Source organism: Podarcis raffonei, chromosome 6 (assembly GCF_027172205.1).
Source record: "Podarcis raffonei isolate rPodRaf1 chromosome 6, rPodRaf1.pri, whole genome shotgun sequence".
NCBI classification, from domain to species: Eukaryota; Metazoa; Chordata; class Lepidosauria; order Squamata; family Lacertidae; genus Podarcis; species Podarcis raffonei.
Window position 1 is genome coordinate 38613669 of NC_070607.1, and position 18689 is coordinate 38632357.

The 18689-nt window shown below is 39.8% G+C and overlaps 1 protein-coding gene across 3 annotated transcripts in view; it reads right to left on the reverse strand.

Moving 5' to 3' along the window:
- Positions 1–18689, reverse strand: part of ROR1 (receptor tyrosine kinase like orphan receptor 1) — a 153014-nt gene that overhangs the window by 16715 nt on the left and 117610 nt on the right. For all 3 annotated transcript variants that reach the window (XM_053392180.1, XM_053392178.1, XM_053392179.1), the window contains exons 3-4: positions 17171–17458; positions 15978–16008 (exon numbers count right to left, since the gene is read on the reverse strand). In XM_053392180.1, coding sequence (XP_053248155.1) covers positions 15978–16008; positions 17171–17458 — 319 coding nt within the window. The remainder of the gene's footprint in view (positions 1–15977; positions 16009–17170; positions 17459–18689) is intronic.

The following is an 18689-nucleotide window of genomic DNA, read 5'->3' on the forward strand; positions in this document are numbered from 1 at the left end:
TGCAACAACTTCACAGTCAAGCAGTTGTATCTGTGCTGGCCACCCAGACAGCCACCCTTTCATGGCTTTTGTTGTAGCTTTCTAGCATAAATAATATAGGTCTAATGTATCTGAGGTCCTCCTTAGTAAAACACTTCACTGTTTTTGCACATACAAAACCTATTTATCTGACACATTGGACCAGGAAGCTGAGATTCTCTAGAGGAATGCTGCACACATATATTCCTTGCCATAAGTAGGAATTATTATACACACACTTTAACACAGTATGAGCCTTTAACTTTTTTTTTTAAGCTTATGAGGTAGAGAACAGGATACTTTTTACCTCTTAGTATTTCTCCAGAATGATATACATGGCCATAAACATTGTGCCAAATCCCAAAGTAACTACTTAGATTCTATACAATCCTTAAGACAGAAGTCCTTTATACGTAAGATTTGGTCTACTGTTCTTTTTGCTGAATACCATGTGTGTAATGGACTAGTTATAACTCTAAATACTGAAGATAATGATGGCATTAATGAGGCAAACTTGGCATATATGAACTGCCTTTCTTTTCACAGGCAAGCCAAGTGATCAATAACTGAGACAGCAACAAACTCATCCTCGATTTCTTAAAAGGTCCCACGTCTCTTTAACAAGTTCTTCTTACGGAACTTGAGGCAATACATATGTTATTAAACATAAATCAATAAGTGTATTGTAAGCATATCAGTAAACCACATGCAAAACTATGCCTCTAGATATTAAGTTATATCCAGCAAAGTCTTCCCATTTGCACAAGGAATTCTGCTTCCGCAGTGGAACTTCGCTTGCCTCTCCTCCCTCTGTCTCATACCCAAATCTGTTCTGGATTTCACCCCAACCTCCCAGAGCAGATTCGGCGGGGCGGGGCGGGGGCACAGTGTCACGCAGGGAGAGGAGAGGGAGGGGAAGTTCCACTGTGCACGCTGATCTCTACCACCAGCCCTGACTTCCTATCTAAAATAAATACATGTAGCTGCATTTAGAACATAATCTTGCTGACAATTACTTTTCCATCCATTTCTGATAGTGCCCACTTTGTAACTTGCACACTTGCTGGTCAAATACTTTGTATCACATGCTGGAGTCTACACTTCATTATAAAATGCTCATATGCCTTGCTGTGCTATTGAAGTCTCCAAATTACTTAACACTGGTATTTTGACAGAAATCTGAGGACAATTTGATATAGGGTGAGGAGGAGGACTTCTCCCACTTCTGTCCGAAATGGCAACAACATCCTAGCCTACCCAGGCACTTGATGTGTCTCTGCTTTTCTGCATCACCAGATAGAAAAAGAGTGAAGGGCCCATAAGTGATCTAAAAGACGAGGAAGGACTGGTCCAGGTTTTTGTTTTGATCTGTTTGGCAAATAGCTCTTTGATTGTATGCTGAGAAGCGTAACAATCACATGTAACCATCAGGGGTTGATCAGGATACGATTTCCTCATATTCATTTGGAAGATCAGTAATTCAGCAATCACACTATGATGCTGATCATTATCTTGACTACAGAAATCCCTTATCTTACACAGGGGTTCAGTTCTAAGAGTTACACAAGTATACACAAAAATCACACCCCATGGCTAATGGGAGAGGGAGAGAGCATCCCTAGCACTGCCAGAGATGATGTGCCAAGCTCAGCAAGCAAGGTGGAGAGCGTCAAAACTCTTTTTGTGCTTGGTCCACTTGGGTTACCTGTTGTGAAAACAGCTTTGAAGCGCTTTTGCAGACTCTGGAAGGCCAAGGATGCTCACACGAGATCTCATGGGAAGTCACATTGTCTCACAGGAAGATCCCAGAGCTTTCCAGAGTTGGTATGCTGATCAGGCCTTGCTCCACAAGCGATTTGGAGAGCTTAAAGGCTCTTTCCATAGCGGGCACAAAAAGCGTTTTTAAGCTCTCTCCTTTATCTGGGCCTTGACTTGCACAATTTCAACTAGCCCACCTTCATTGATGAATGTTTGAAATTCCACAAGTCAAATGTGTGTAAGATGAGGGATTACTGTAAATACTATCCTGAGACTCCTCATTTTCATCATTAACTAGTAGAATTCCCTTTTCACCTATGAACAAGCAATGCAAAAATCTGTTGAGCACCAAAATGGTAACAGTCAACCTTTAATTCAACAGAAGAAAATGGGAAAGTGCATCTTCTTTAGGTGTTCACTGCAAATGTCAATTGAGGACAGCAGGTCGGAATGCATGGAGTTGTGGTTCTTGGAATGTGAGTGTCCTAGGCTTGTCTCCATGCTTAGCTGGCTGTGGATACCATACCTGGAAATGTGCAGTCTCAAAATAAAGAAAAGTATACAGAGTATAGTCTCACTACTTATTTCTTAAAGGTGGAGATTTATATTTATAAAGGTTTTCACTAACATTTCAATAGAATGATGACATACTATTTTAGTGGTGTCCCCAATTTTTATTAAAAAATTTTTTTAGAAGAAAAGCCAAATTATCCCATGTTTTATAAACAAAGGCAGCTTATCCATGGAAACCAAACCTCTAAAAATAAACATACCTTTCTGTTCTAAGTTTTCTTCTGTTCCTGCCAAAAAGAGACTGCTTTAGTTATGAAGGATATGAATATCTGATTATGTCACTCTCCAGGGGATGTTCTCAGGGGCTAGGGTACTAGTTACAAAATATATAAGCCAGGTACTCCCAAGTACTACAAATAAGGGCAGGGTTGCAGATTCAGCACATTTCAGGAAAACAAAGGTCAAGCACAGAGAATCAGTCTAGGTTCAAACATCATCCAGAAACAAGATGGGGAAATAGTCCAAGGTCAGTACAACAGGGAGGTCAGGCAAGGTGCAGTAAAACAGAGAACCTAGAATCAGGAAAAAGGAGCTAAAGACCCATGTTGTTTCCAACAACTAGACAACTCAAGAGGGATGCCTTATATACTGCTAGCTGTGGAGTAACAGGTATGCCTTACTCACAAATAGATCCCTTACTTACAAGGAGGCTAACTACTCTGGGTCTGCAGACACATACTGCACCATTGTTCTTTGGCCTGGACCCAAGTACTTTGGTGACCTTCCTTTTGAGGTTGCTGCACCTTCTGCTCAGAGAGTTCCAGGGGTTCCTCATCAGGCACCAATCCAGAGAGCCCCTCAAGGGGATCCTCACCATTAGACTCAGAGGACCTGTCCTGCTCCTCAAGGTCCTTGTCTTGGGGGTGGGGTGGGGTATGCAGATTGTCATCCGAGGACTTCGTATCAGGTCAAAACATGGAATCAAACCAGTGGTTTCATCTCTTAGAAAGAAAGCTCAGGCTGCAATCCTTACAATACTTACGTATGAGTAAGCCCCATTGAATTCAGTGGGACTTACTTTTTGGTAGACATTATTAAGCTGGCACCATCAGCATCACTAGTGCCCTGCCTTAAGGGGGGGAAACACATAGCATAATAATATATTACTATGGCTATATGTTTAAATAAATATTGCTCTTGGTGAGCCAATATTACAAATTTAAGCATGATGAAAAACAGACTGACCAGATCTAACTATTAAATGAAAAGCAAAATACGCTAATTGACAAAACTTAAGATGTATATGTTGGCTGGTTTCTAACGTAATACATATTACTAATTGCAAAAAACTAGAAAAAATACACTAACAATTCTAATTGAAGTCTACTGGAAAAACAGCTTTAAACTAACTCTTATTCTATGTCCCCTTAAAGTGTTTTCCCTGTGCCAAAAGTCTCTTTTTGTACATAAAGATGGATGCAGTGTACCAGCAAATCTCATTCTACTTGGTCTTCTCTAGAGGTTGGCCACCCACCACCTTCTCCCCCTCCCTTACTCCAGTTGATGAAGTGCCCAGAAACAAATGACCTGAGATGGAATAAAGTGTGCCTCTTCCATTTCATGTACTCAGTTGCAGAGTCTTTCTTTTTGGACACACTTACCCACACCACCAGTGCCTTTTTGCTCAGTTCCCTCCTGGTTGGTGAGGAGGGCTTAGAAAACCCATGTGGTCTCTAGTGCAGGGGGTTGTATGTCACCAGTAAGCAGCTCCTCTCATGGCTCTGTGCAGTCCCCTAGTACAAAATGGTTCACTGCCTTATATGGAGGGGGCTCCTGTTATTGTGACAAACTTTGCAGAACTTTTCATCCCAATGCAACCATCTGATTTGACTAGCAGACCTGGCACACAAACTGCCCCTATTCAGCTGTTCTTCCTCCCTCATTTCCCAGCATGAATATTATCACATAAGGGGGAAAGCAAGGATGAAACTTACTGTTCCCGCAGGCCCCCAGATGTCGTCACCCCCCCCCGAATATCTGCAGTGGGCTGCCTGCTTTACCCAGGGTTCTAAATCACTGAAGTAGAGCAAGCTTCCCCAGTACAGATGTTCAACCATCAACATGTGAAGGGCAGTGGGAGAAAGCAGGTCTAAAAGACTCACCACTGCACTAGGGCAAGGGAAAGTGAATAGGAACTATGCTTTCATGAAGGCTGAGGCATGGTAGTCCAAGAACACTTTAGTACAGAGAAGGTACTATGGATGTAGGATTGTTTTTCTTCTTTGTGAATGTTGCCATAACAGGAGCAGAAATTTCACTCACTCTTCAAAACAAAGCAACTGCCACCAGGATTGCCATCTTGAGATAAAGATGCATAAGAATGAAGGTTGTATTCAGGTCAAACAGCTTCTCAATTGGGAGGGGGGGTGTAATTGCGTGCAAACCTAAGCCATGCTGCCATGTTCTTTTTAGAGAGATGAGGCTTTCTCCTGGAAACCTTTCCAAACAAACCGTACTTGTTCTGTCTTTTTCTAATTGTACTGTCATGGACCTTAACATTTAACATGCTAACTGAGGCCTGTAGAGCCTGAGATGTAACTTCTGGTTTTGTTTTTTTTACAGTTTCTCTGAGCATTGCATGGTCTGACCTTGGGGTGAATTTGCTGGGACATCCACTTCTGAGAAGATTAGCAACTGTCTTGAATGTTTTCCACTTTTGAATAATCTTTCTCACTGTAGAATGATAGACTTTAAATTGGTTGTAAGTGACCCTTCCCAGTTTCACGGGCAGCAATGCACTTGCTTATCTAAGAGTATTGTGTCATCTTTCCTCCTTGGTATAGTGTTAAAGCACACCTGAATGATCCAGACCATCAAACTGCCAAAAGTTCAGTTTTTATAGAGGTGGGCACACTTGCTGATGATCAATTAAGCAAGGGCATTTTATCAACAGCTCCTGTCCGCTACTTAGCCTCTTAATTCCAATGGAAGCAGTAAGAGTGTACTTAGTTTTTCACACATGATTTCTCCATCTTGGCTTTATTAAATAAAGCATGGCACAGTATAATATGTCATGTGTTGTTGTTCATCTGAGGTTGTATTTATCTATTTTAAGACCTGCTAAGGAACAAGTGATTGCTATTATGTCCTGATATGTAAAATCACAGAATGCAAATAGGGTGCACTTTATTTTCCCCATGGCTGTACGTGAAGGAGAAATGTCAACTTTGCTGCTGCTAAATTATCTGGGGTTTGTTTGGTTTAGAGCCTTGGCTTTCTAACATCATTTGGGGCAGTTGTTGAGTCCCAATGTCTTATATGCAGTTACTCTTAGTTAAAATAGATGAAGTGGTTTAACAACTGTGAAAACATTAGAAGTTCACATAACTTGTGCGCCTTTCATAAATTCCACTCCTGATAGACACGTATAAATAGAAACTATTCATTGGGGAATAACTGGTCAGCTTTAAGAATCTCAGGAGCTATATTAAAATGGTGTCGGAAAAAGTTGGAAAAGAGATTACTCTTGAGATAAGAAACTGATTCCTAAAGCAACAAACATCTATGGACATGTGCTTCATTGAAAATTAAGACCTGCCACTAACTCATGCCGAAGAGTAGGTGTTTTCTTCAAAATTACCAAATTATACTTCTATCACTTCTAGTGAGTCTATGAAGGTGTGGGAGTGTGGGGAAAGCAGAAGTTAACTCATCATTCTCGGGGACAGGGAAGACCACCACTATAGCAGGCACCCACAACAGCCCCCAAGTTGAAAGGTATTTCATTCTATGTCTCAATTAGAGGGGTTTTTTTTGTAAATGATGCTAGCTCCTGACTTTGGATTTTGGGATCTTGCTTCTTCATCAACAAGGAAAAGTGAGTCTTATACTTTGAAGCAAGGTGAAAGTCAGCACCACAGACAGAAACTTCAAAACAAGCAAAGAGCCGCACACCCCTCCAAACACAAAGCCTAAAGATGGACATTTAAACAGTTCCTACATATGTCAGCCCCTGCTTTATTTTAAAACTTTTGAATTTTTATATTTCAGGACAATGTTATTTTTAAAGACCATGAGCAGAAGTCACAATATTGCTAGTCATGTAGTCACACGCTGATTCCTTACTGAAACCTGGTGGAAATGTGGGGCTGGCCTGAATGGCTTGGTAGATGATATGAGTCAGGGGAATGGAAGGGGTGGAAGTTATCAAGTGCAACCTTTCCTTCCCCCATAATATGCCTGCACAGTCCCAATGCAGGGCCCTTAAAAGAGCAATGGCTCTTAACCAAAGTAAACTTAAATCCAAGCCATATTACAATCCATATTAAAATTTCTGTCACGAGCATGCAGTGAGAGTTTTGAAGAATATATACGTAAATATGCTAGTCAAATTGAACTTACAAAGACGTCAATAGCACAAAAACAATTTTAAAATGTACCAATAACTTGGAATATTTAATACTTTATTTTGAAAAAAACCTTTTCTCTTAGCCAGCCATCTCTCTAGTTCCCTTATTTCTAGAATCTTGCCTAATTTCTTCTCTGCTTCCCAGGACACAACACTGCTATTCAAAACGTTAGAGATCCTATCATTTGATTGGCCTAAGCAAACCTTTTAAGTTTTGGGTTACATAGAGTCAAATATACAATCACTGTGAAAATAATTCTGAAAGCCATTACCCAACATGGTGCTCACAGGTGTCCAGGATTTATAATTCTAATTAATCTGTTTTTGTTGGCATCCCGTTATCATCTCAGACATGGGGATAAAATGTACTATACAGCACAGGAATAACAGCAGTGACCAGGTGACTAGTACAGCTTTGTTCAGTCCTGAACAGTCCTTTCTGCTAGTCCTTTTCTCTCTCCCTACCTGTTTCTTCTGCACCCAATGGGCTGCCAGGGGAGGGCAAAATAACTGTTCCTGTTCCATTTGCAAAGAGCTTTGGAAATTAGGCCAAAGGCTGCATACAATTAGGCCTAGGTTGCTGATCCTCTGGGTTAAGGAAACCATGTGTTTCTGCCTTGTCTTTGGTTATGAAAACATTGTATGGCACAGCATGTGTCCCCGCCACACCACTGTCTAGCTTCCTTTGTGCCTCAGAAGATACCCCAAGACTTATTAGCTAAAGTTGGATTTCATGTGAGTCTGTCCCTAGTATAATAGATGCAAAAGGTTTGAGGACGGCACAGTAATGTTTCCCCATTTTTTTTTACATGTTATGTCAATATTTAAAGGTTTCTTTTAAAAATATAAAGGACATCATCCAAAAAAAATATAGTAAACAGTATGGCTAATGTTCTTCTGTAAAACGTTTTATGACAAGGTCAATTTTTAATGATATTCTTAGTAATGCTACAGATAAACCTGTGTGCATTAATCATTTCATTTATCTGACTTATCGCTGAAAAATTATTACCTGAGGTTACAAAGATGTTTCAAAGAAGCTGTCTAAGACAACCCTGTTTTAATAAACTTGGCTATGGCATACTTGTGTTGTTTTACTTTATCAAGTCCAAAAACTGGAATCTAAGGCTGGCTAGAAAGCTGGTTTATATCAAGCAAAACTCCTATCATGGGCTTGGTAATAGAAAACATGCATTTTACAAATGCATTAAAAAAACAGCTTCGGCCAAGTATTGTTTAAAAAGATGCCTATATGCTACCAAAACAATGAAGCAATGTTAAATTTATGAGCAACATCCTTTGTATGTGAATCATAACATACAATGCCATGTCCACATCACTGGTTTTGTTAATGGACAGTTGCACTTGATTTTGGCATAGGTAGTATCAGCCTGTTCTCACAACAAAGGAGTTATCTAAATTAATACAAATGTGGAACAATTCCAAATGATAATAGCTGCTCTGCCTTGACATGGGTAGTTTAATCTTTGACCTCTGGGTATAGGGCGGTATATAAATTCAATAAATAAAATAAAAAATAAATCTCAAGTTCAAAACTAGGCAAGGCTGTCAGCCTATAATGTACACAGTGGAGCTGGATGAGCCTCTTTTGAAACTTGGGGGAATTTGAAAAGCTATTGATGAAGCAGTGCAAGGACGTGTTTTGCAAGGACCTAAGAGAATAGCTCCCACCACTATGCAATCTGAACAAAAATCTTTCAAAACAGGACATGAACCTGAATAAGGAAGGTGAAAGTAACTTGCCCCTGGAATTGCATGGGATATAAATGAAAACTGGTGGCATGGGCATTAGTCAACTCAGAACTGAAAAACCATCTAGATAACATGGGAGTGGATAAATGTTTTGCTTTCCCACAGAAATAACCATGCACATTTTTTTGCTGTTAACAAGATCAATAAACTCACCACATTGTGAAGTCAATGTTTAACCCCGTTTTACAGCAACTGACTTCTGATAGGAACTCCTACCATTACATTTCTGTCACTTTACTTACTTAGATATGGCCAGCACTGTAGCACTGTATATGGTTTTAATTTTCGGAATAAATGATGTAACACCTTATAATCTTTCTTCTGCACCCTTAATGATTTTGTGATGAAGTAATATAAGTTGCAAGTGACCTCTGTAACTACCACTCAAGACCATAATATACACACTGGCTATGCAAACTATATTATCTTTACCTCTAAAAGTCCTTTCTAAATGTTCTATGGTTTATAGCAGCAGTGAAAGGCAGTTCAGGTCACCAGGGATTTATTCCCCTTTTTAATGTTTTTACTAGACTGAATAAACACATTCCCAAAGATTGAGACCACTGGCTACTCCAAAGATCGGTGAAGCACAGGGTAAACTTGTTTAAGTTGAAGTCTGCAAGATTGACACTTCTTCACAACAATGGGCAGCTTTGTTAACTTTAAGTGGAACTGGTTTGGGCCACATAGCTTACAATGTGCCCTGTTCCATCGAAAGCAATAAATGAATCTGGCCTTACTGGCTTCATATTCAGTTTCAATGTCATCTTCTTCACAAGGCTGTCTGTTATAAAATGGTCTCATTAATACCATGAAGTCACCCTGCCCTGAGCCCCCAAAACATTGGTTGCAGTATAATGATTGTTTTCAGTTTCTGGTAGGCATCACAGAAGATATACACTTTGGCAATGAAGCCAGACTAAGAAGGAGAAGTCAGCAAGCTTTTCTCTCATGGAAATCAAACTGGAATTCTTGTGGTGTGAAGAGTGTAGAGCATGTGGCTTTATCAGATCAGCCTCTCAGTTCCTGATATTCAATCACAGATAAAAGGAGCAAACCTCAGACTTTGCCTCAACTGGGTTGAATCAGCAATCGTTTTAAAAATTCAATAAAGTCTCCCAACTCTTTCAAGTCCATGGTATATGCATGACAGAGTAGGATTAACGCTGGACTTCTGGCATAGAAAACATCTTTCTTGTCATTTTTGCAGTCCTTACCAAAATGGCCATCTGCATTAAGACACCCACAGTGGACGGAGTGGTTTGGTTTGGGGGCTTTAGGTATTTGTTACTGTGATTCCCCTCACGCCTATGAGGAGCTTGTTTGCTTGTTTTATAGCCCACCCCAGTCTGAAAATTGTGAGTAGAAAACAAAATACAAAGATCCTATTTTTATCTATCGATAAAATTCCACAGTTTGCAAACATGACCTGGTTTTTGAAGGTCTATCTGCCCACTGTGGGCAAGGCAGGATTTTGCTGTAATGGAAATTCAGATGTAATGATGCATTCACAGTTTCCGCCCTTCAGCCCTGTGGCTTTCTTGGCTACCCCCGAGTTTAAAAACTATGCATCATGAACCTATCAACTTTCCAGAAGGGAACACCCCAAATTGCTCAGCTTATTACTTCCTCCCACTCCCACACATTATTAATGAAATTCTGCCCTACAGTCTCAAGTGCTAACCCCTACATGAATTCTGCCAATCTGTTGAGTTCCTAGGATATCCAGATTTAACTGTTTTGGGCCAGTTGTTATTAAGCAACTCTTGCAGCGATTCAGTAACACAGAAATTGTGCAGTAGCTCAAGGCAAGCACATACAGATCTGGCTGCGATGTTCTGAGATGATCAGCATACAGAAATTATTAACCTGTAACATCCTAGCTCACGGTTCATCCTCTTATCCATTGCAGCTACACAGCAATAGGGTGGGTTTTCTAATGCACATAACGTTTTAGAAATGCTTCTAAATTTGAAAATGCACATGGTGGAGACATACAAGATTTGTCCCTTTTAATGAAACCTAACAATGAGATTTTGTATTGGAGAGCCATTCTTAGTTTAATTTAGTTTAACTCTTAGTTTAATTCTATGGCCAGATATCTCTGTGTGTTCCTCTTAGTTACAGCAATGTAAAATCCTTCAAAGCTTTCAGTGAGCTTGCTTCTGATTTATACTGGTGTAAGTGCACCATCAAGTCTAGGATAATGATATAAGAAGTGGAAAAGGAGAGGAAATGACATGAAGATGGAAAAGGCTAGAATTTCAACCCATTTTCCCAGGCTAAAAGTATTTTCTCCCCTTTTAAGAAATCCTCTTATCTCTTGGAATCTGCTATGCCATGTCTGCAGCTGCTGCTGCTGTTGTAGCACCAGACTGTTCTATCTCTCTTCTGACTGCTGATCCATCATGGTAGCAGCCAAACAGCTTGAAGATTAAGGAAGTAATACAGTTCTAAGGCCATTAAAAGAGTAGGCTGCTCTCTGGGTCATGAAAATTATCTCAGATTTCAATGTGTGGCAAATAATAGATTACTACTGGGATATGATTTTAACACTTTAGGGGTCAAGTCTATTTCTTGGTAGTTAGAAAGATGCATCGTCGTCGTCGTCATCATCATCATCATCATTTTTATTATTTTAAAAGGGCTGCCTTACAGTGAAAAATACCAATGATTATTCTACAGTGAAATCCTGTACCTGTTCACCAGTAAGCAATCCCACTGAATTCAGTGATGCTATTGGACTCTAGCCTTAATCTAGAATTCAGGATATTGTGTTATAAATGTATCATCCCTATATTAGTACACCAGAGAAAGAAAGCAGGATCAAGCAAGGTATACTATGACAAAAGTTGCTAGCAGCAGAATAGGAAAAGTAAAATGTTCCCATAAGGCTTCATAAGCAGATGAACTATACATAACATACTGCTTGGGAAAGTCAAAGATTTCTACATGAGTAAAGGGCAATTGAGCCACACTGCTTGCCTCATACACAGTGTCATGCTCACTCTTCCAACCTGGCCCTCCAACCTCTGTATGTTGAGCACAAAGATGCCAGCTTCTCAACATAACTGAGGCAGCCCGACACAATGCCTTGATCCAGGCAAGCAATTATATTTAAGATCAATTTTTGTTATTTTTACTGTTATTTTAATATGTTTGTTTTTTAACGTTGTATCATATTTAAATCTTATTTTTGGCACAGTTGTCAGAGGGGTAGCCATATTAGTCTTTTTTGTTTTTAGTCAAAAGCATCTTGGGGCACTCTGAAGAACAAGATGGTAAAAACTTCACTAGATTCATGAAGTGTTATCTTCAATTAGCAAGAATACATATGTATGGTTTTAGGGTGTGTGTGGGATGTAGTCGGTGTGGTCAGAGGAAAAGGAAATAGTACAAAAAACTAGACTGTGACAATAAGTAAAGATTAAATGTATGTAAAATAAGCACAGTGACCAGTCCCAAAGCAGTGTTGATGGTAACACAAACATCCTGCCATTGCTAGCTAATTAACACCTGCAGTGGGATTAAAAAAACTTGTTATCTCTGTTCAGCTGATAGAATTGAACTTGTCCATAAGTTGTGATTTCATTCTTCTTTTAAGAATTCTCACTTTAAGGTCACCAATAGAGTGTCCTGGGAGACTGAAATGTTCTCCAACTGGGTTTTGTTAGTTGCTTTTATAAGATTGTTTTAGCACTAAAGAAAGGGAGAGGAATGGTGCTAAGTAGATCTTTCTGTCAGCATTTCTGCTTGTCTGACAGAAGGATCTCCAATCCCACCCAATTGCTTTGGGGGTTCTCCCAACCCTCTATAGTGAATTTGGGGGAGGCACAGAGTTTGTGCAGCAGGGAGGGGAGGGGGGAAAGCCATGTTGTATAAGCAGGAATGGGTTAGTTCAATCCAGCCCAATGATACAAATGCTAACAACTCAATGCTGTCATAACATTTCTAGTCCTATTCCTCTGTCATATATTTCTATTGCTGGTAAGTGGCATCACAATTTCTCCACTCAGCCAAAGGGAAACCATATAACTGTGCATTAATACATTTGTGCAAGCACTCTTGCAAACATTTAACACCAAGCAAGATTCAGTGTACATATTACTTGTTGGATCAGAACCTACCAGCATAAACTAGATGCGTATCAGGACACGGGCACTATCTAGTTCAACTGAATTACTTTCACTTGGATATCAATTTTACCTGGGAAATCAGCCATATAACCAGGGCTATGCTTGGTTCTAGGTGTGCAGACCTCATTCATATATTATGCCCTCGTGAACAGCTGCTACTGGTGTGTCTGATGGGGATGGAGGTATTAAGGTTCTCTCTAGCTTCAACTCTTCATCACACATTTGGGGAGCTATCAGAAAAAGTACTGACTGATCTGCCACGTAACAATATCTAACTACTGCACTGGCTTTCTTTCTGTTAAAGCCATTTGAATGGGTACTTATGGAAAGTAATACATCATGTTCATTACTACTGAAATCCATGATTCATTATGGCTTAACACAACAAACCTCTCTCTTTCTAGCTTGAGACCTTGAGAGTTCAAGGACTTGGAATGAGGGCATTACAATTTCTAACTTTGTTCCAGTCTGGACACTCAACTCCATATTTAGCACCATTTCTTCTACACTTTACCCATTAGACCAATAAGATATGTGACTGAATTCTCAGCATTTCCCTTAAATGAAGCAGTGGGGTGAGGTGAGGCTCTTAGTAAGACCAAGGAAGCAGCACAGGAGGTGGGGGCATTTAACCATTTCATCATGCACTCTTCCCCCAAGCACTACTATTTGCAACATGGGGGGGGGATACAGTCATCATGCAGGTGTCTGCATTACAAATGCAGAGCAAATGGTAACCTGAGCGTGATGATGGGGGGCGGGGAAGCAGACTAGAAAACGGTTACATGTTATTAGCACTCACACTGCTGCCAGTGACAGATCTCCCTGTGCAATGTGTACTTTGGCCCACAGTTGCAGAGAGAGAAAGTGAGAAACCAACATTTATCAACTCTGTTATGCTGCAAATTCCAGAAGAAAACTGACTCAAGCAAAGTAAAAAAAAAAAAAAAAAAAAAAAACCACACAACTCCCAACCTTTAGTTTAGTTTTACTGATTTTTCATGTTCCTTCCCGCTATCAATCTACCGCACCTTGATTAAAACTTAAAGTAGACGAAGGCAATGCATAACAGGACAGAAGTTGTGCCTCTTCTTACAAGTCTCTTCTGGATGGGCAAGGAAAGCAAGCATATACCGGCCATGGGATTTTTGTTCAAGGCCATAAAGCTAGAAGAAGGTATGCTACTAAGTGAAAAGAAAATGCTTTAAGTAAATTGAATACTTTTATTTATTTGCTTGCCTAACACCTAAAGGTGCATTTTTGTGATTTTTCATTAGAAACGATAGCAACATGCCACTTTCTTCTTTGACCGCCTTCCCCAGAATGACACAATTGTATTGCAATAGATCCTTGGTCCACTTTGCACAACACCACCTCTACTCAAAGGTAAGTCTCTTTGAGAATTGCAATCAAAACATTCCTTAGTCTCCACAATGTATTTAGCAGGCCTGACAGCATGAATTGTTTAATCACAGATTAAGAATGGGAATATTTAAAATCAGAGTTGTCCCACAGGAGATGCTGTTCAGGGCTAATTAACCATCTACATTGCCTACTTCAAGCAAAACAAATTATTTTCATGTTGCTAAATGATTTAACAGCATCACATACTTTTTTATAAAAAATATGCTAAAAGGATTATCCACATTGCTGTATAGTAATATCATTATTAGTGTTACATAGTAAGTTAAGATAGAATTATTATGTGCAAAACCATCAAGCAATTAAAGCTGTAATCCTGTGCACACATAATTTGGAGTAAGCCCTATTGAGGTTTACTTCTGAGTAAACATGTTTAGGATTGAGCTGGAAGCTTAAGTGCAAATACACAAAACTAGGCTCTGTTAAAAATCAGCAGGAGTTCTTAGAAAGTTAAAGTGAATACGATGGCAAAACCATTGTAACAAAAGCTTGCAATCATGGACAGTTCCCTTTTTCTGCATATCTTTTTAGATTTTTAATCAAGTTGAGATTCCTGAATAGCATGAGTAGCTTAATTTTACTGGTCAACACTGCCATAGTATAAACAGTACAGTCCAATTGAATCTTATGCAGGGGTTCAGGTCCATGCATATGCAAAAATATGTAAACTCAACCCCTCACCTTGGAACCACCTCTGTGTGAGCATCCCTAGCTTTCCAGAGCTGGTGCCCTGAGCGAGCCTTGCTCCCCAAGCAAGGCAGAGAGCTTGAAAGCTCTTTTCATACCAGGAAAACCCACCATGAAAAGAGCTTTTAACTCTCTGCCTTGCTTGCATTTAACTTGCTGGTTTTCAACGAGCCGGCCTGTAGCTTATTTGGAGTTTTGGACCATACTAGGTCCCTTGTCCCTCAATGATCATCAGAAAACCCTGCAGCTGAGTTCATTCTTAGGTCCTTCGGCTCAGGGCCTGTCAGGAAACCTAGATGGATTTCCTCAGGCACAGCAACAAGTGAAAGGTCAGGAATCAAAGCTTTGAACAACACATAGTGTGGTTAACAAGGGTGGCAGTGCTACCTGGTTCTGGCTCCTCCAAGATGAAAGCTAGATCATTCCCCTCCCATTCAGATTGAAGTTAGTTTTTTTGGGGGGGACACATCAGAACACAGTATTTCACAAGAAGCAACAGGAGAAGCACGATAATATGGGTTGTGTACACCACTTCTCAAACCAGTAGTGGGAGTACACTGGATTTGGAGTCAGCAGGGGGTTGTATACAGCCAAAGCCTTCCTCTCCTCTTGCATTTGACCAAGGCCAGTGTGATAGTAAACACTATGGGTGCTACTAAATTAAATAGTTGTGCAGACACAACAATCAATACTAGCGCAAAAGAGTTTTCCTTCATGCACCCTGCAACATTCCCAAATATGCTCTGGAGGACTGGGGGAACCCTCAGAACAGATTTAGGGGGTATGTAGTGGGAGGAGAGGGAGAGAATGTTCTGTTGCAATTTCAACTGAATATAATCCTGTGTTTGTAGGATTGGATTCTAAAATGCTTTGAGCTGTAGCCTACATTTTCCTTTGCCCACAGCAAAGACTAAGAAAAAGCACAGTCTCTGCAAGCATCTGTCAAAAGTGGGTAACATCTCAGGTCTGTCAGCTGCACTCTTTCCAAACATTCAGGAGAGTTAGGGTGGATTAAAGACCATGGAAGCAAGCAAACAATTTGATTTTACTGACGCAAGAAGCAGTCTCTAGCTTGGGCATGACCCACTGTACAACTCCTAGTGTGTGCATGCATGTGTGAATATATACATATAATGAACTTAAAATGATACCACAAATCTATTCTTAATGTTGAATTCAGAGCAGAATACATACGAACTATAAAATCACTTTTTAAAAAACATTACAGAATTCATTAACATAGTAAGTATTTAACAACTCACGATGTTCCTGGACTTGCTGTTGGCGGAGGACCTAGAAAAATGAGAATTTTTTTTAAAAAAGAAGAGGAGCAGGAGTTAGTTTTTACTAACTTTACAGCAGGAAATTTTTTGTTTTTGCTTAAGTCAATTTTAATTTTATTTTATTGTTCCAAATTTCTAATATAAGATTCAAAGCTATTGCTATGTATTTCTCTGCTATCAATAGGTATACATTTTGCTCTTACATCACAATATTTTAATGAGTGTATTCTATAAACAATGATAGACAGTGTGTGTTCGTGTGTGTGTTTAGTACAGTTTGGCTTTCACTCTGCTCAGTATTGTAACCCCAGCATATGATATGAAGGCACATGAGGCCACTACCTTGCTAAACAGATTTGGGTCTGCTCAATGCCTGAATGGGTGATTGTCTGGGAACCATATGTAAGGCCAGCTTCGATTCCATGGTGGAAGAAAGGCAAGATATATAACAACAACAATAACAGAATACATGTTCTCGTGCCTACTGGCCAGCAGTGCTAGGGGGAAAACAAAATGTGATGTTAAATGCATGCAAAAAGTTTAAGGGCACATTTTGAAATTACTATTTAAATCTAGCCTGCAGAGATTGGGGCCTCAAAGCAGCATCAGGATGGACGTATCCTGTGATTTAATTCTCTTGCTGTATTTTGCATTTAGCCATGGGAGAAAAGCTTCCATTGGCACTAACAGCATCACATGTGGGAAATGGTTTCCCCGCCCAAGCAGGACAGCAGGAAGTGAAAACATTAAATCCCTGCACACCAATATCTCAATGCTATCCTAGCCTGTGTGGCTGATATTTAAGTAATAAAAAATGCTTACACATTTAATATAATATGTAGTTTGGCTCTTAGCTGCGCCTGCCTCCAACACTGTTTGTTTAACAAGCTGTTTATAATGTAACAATATCACAAGATTCTCCATTGCAACGGCTTGTATTAACATCAATCAGATTGCAATGGCTTGTATTAACATCAATCAGATGTAATCTGAAAAGTAAATAATTGAATAAAGTGATAAATCTGCTTGCTTTGTCATTCTGAATATGCAGTTTTGTTCAGCTATGTCCTGTGTTAACTTGGTTGGGCATGATGGGGAGACATTTATCTTTGCCTCCATTTTACCCAACTTTTCTTGAAAGAGGAACTTTTCCAGCAAGAGGGACTTCTTACCGAATTTCACAAACAGTACCCCAGTGGTAGAAACAGTTTTCTTGCCATTTGTTGCCACACACTGAAAGTAGCCGGTGTCTGTGGTATCAAGGTTTCTTATTCGTAATCGAGATCCATAGTTCGTCGCACGGAAAGATATCCTTCTGGGTTCCTGTACGACGGGAGCATCATTTTTCAACCAACGCACAGTTGGAGGAGGATTCCCAGAAACCCTACAGTGCAGTTCTGCCGTCTGGCCTAAGGTAGTGGTGATATTGTTCATGGGCTCATCAAGCTTCAAGAAATAATCTGTCAAACACACAAGGAAGAGGGTTTAGACAAAACAACTGCTCACTTGGCCACAGTTTTAAACAAATCAGTTTCTTCCACCCAAGAAATTCCTATTCAGACATAAATAATGTATTCTAGCATATCAACTATGAATGAATCTCTTTTTCCTATCAAGAAAGATTAATGGATGTATGTCTATTGCTACATACAACACATACAAATATGTAAAGTAGTATAAGGGAAAGCGTCACAAATAATCTACTGAAGATGCTGTCTTACATTTAGATGTATACTCATAAAGCTGACTGTTGGAAGATCTGTTCTGTCTCTTTCACATTCCAAATGTGCTTGTGGTTATGTTATTTAGACAATATAGATAACGGCTCTGCATTGCCTTATATAATATTTAGCTACTTCTGTCACTGTTCACCCAGCACACTTATTCCATTTTATTGCTATATGATTATTATCAGATTTCTGAAAGTGGAAACAATTTGAAATAATTTGAAACTTACATTTGGTACCAAAGCTAAGCTTTTCTTCAGTAAGTTTAACAACCAACATATTAAGTATGCATTTATATCTATCTGTATTTTGGACATAAAATATTGTGCGAATTGTCTTCTTAGTCCAGCAGTTGAGTTTCAGGTGAAGGCAACTACCTAATTTGAAAAATTAATTGTCTTTTTTTTTGGTAGCTTTTTATACATACCCACCCTGTTTTATCTTTGTTATGGTAGCTTTATTTATCCAAGCAATGTTGTTGAAAAGGTAAGCTGCCTATGGGAAGCCACAACTAAGTTTTCTAGACCAGATAAACCCAACTCTCTAGCAAGTTATACTAGCTTGACCTAGGGATGCGGGTAGTGCTGTGGTCTAAGCCACTGAGCCTCTTGGGCTTGCCGATTGGAAGGTTAGCATTCAAATCCGCGTGACGGGGTGAGCTCCCATGCTCTGTCCCAGCTTCTCCCAACCTAGAAGTTTGAAAGCATACAAGTGCAAGTAGATAAATGGGTCCCACTGTGGCAGGAAGGTAAATGGTGTTTCCATGCGCTCTGGCACTTGTCATGGTCCTCCGTTTGCTAGTAGCGGTTGGTCGTGCTGGCCATGTGACCCAGAAAGCTGTCTGTGGACAAATGCTGGCTCCCTCATCCTGAAAAGCGGGGCGAGTGCCGCACCCCATGGTCACCTGTGACTGGACTTAACCATCCAAGGGTCCTTTACTTTTTTTACCTTACAAGCTTGACCA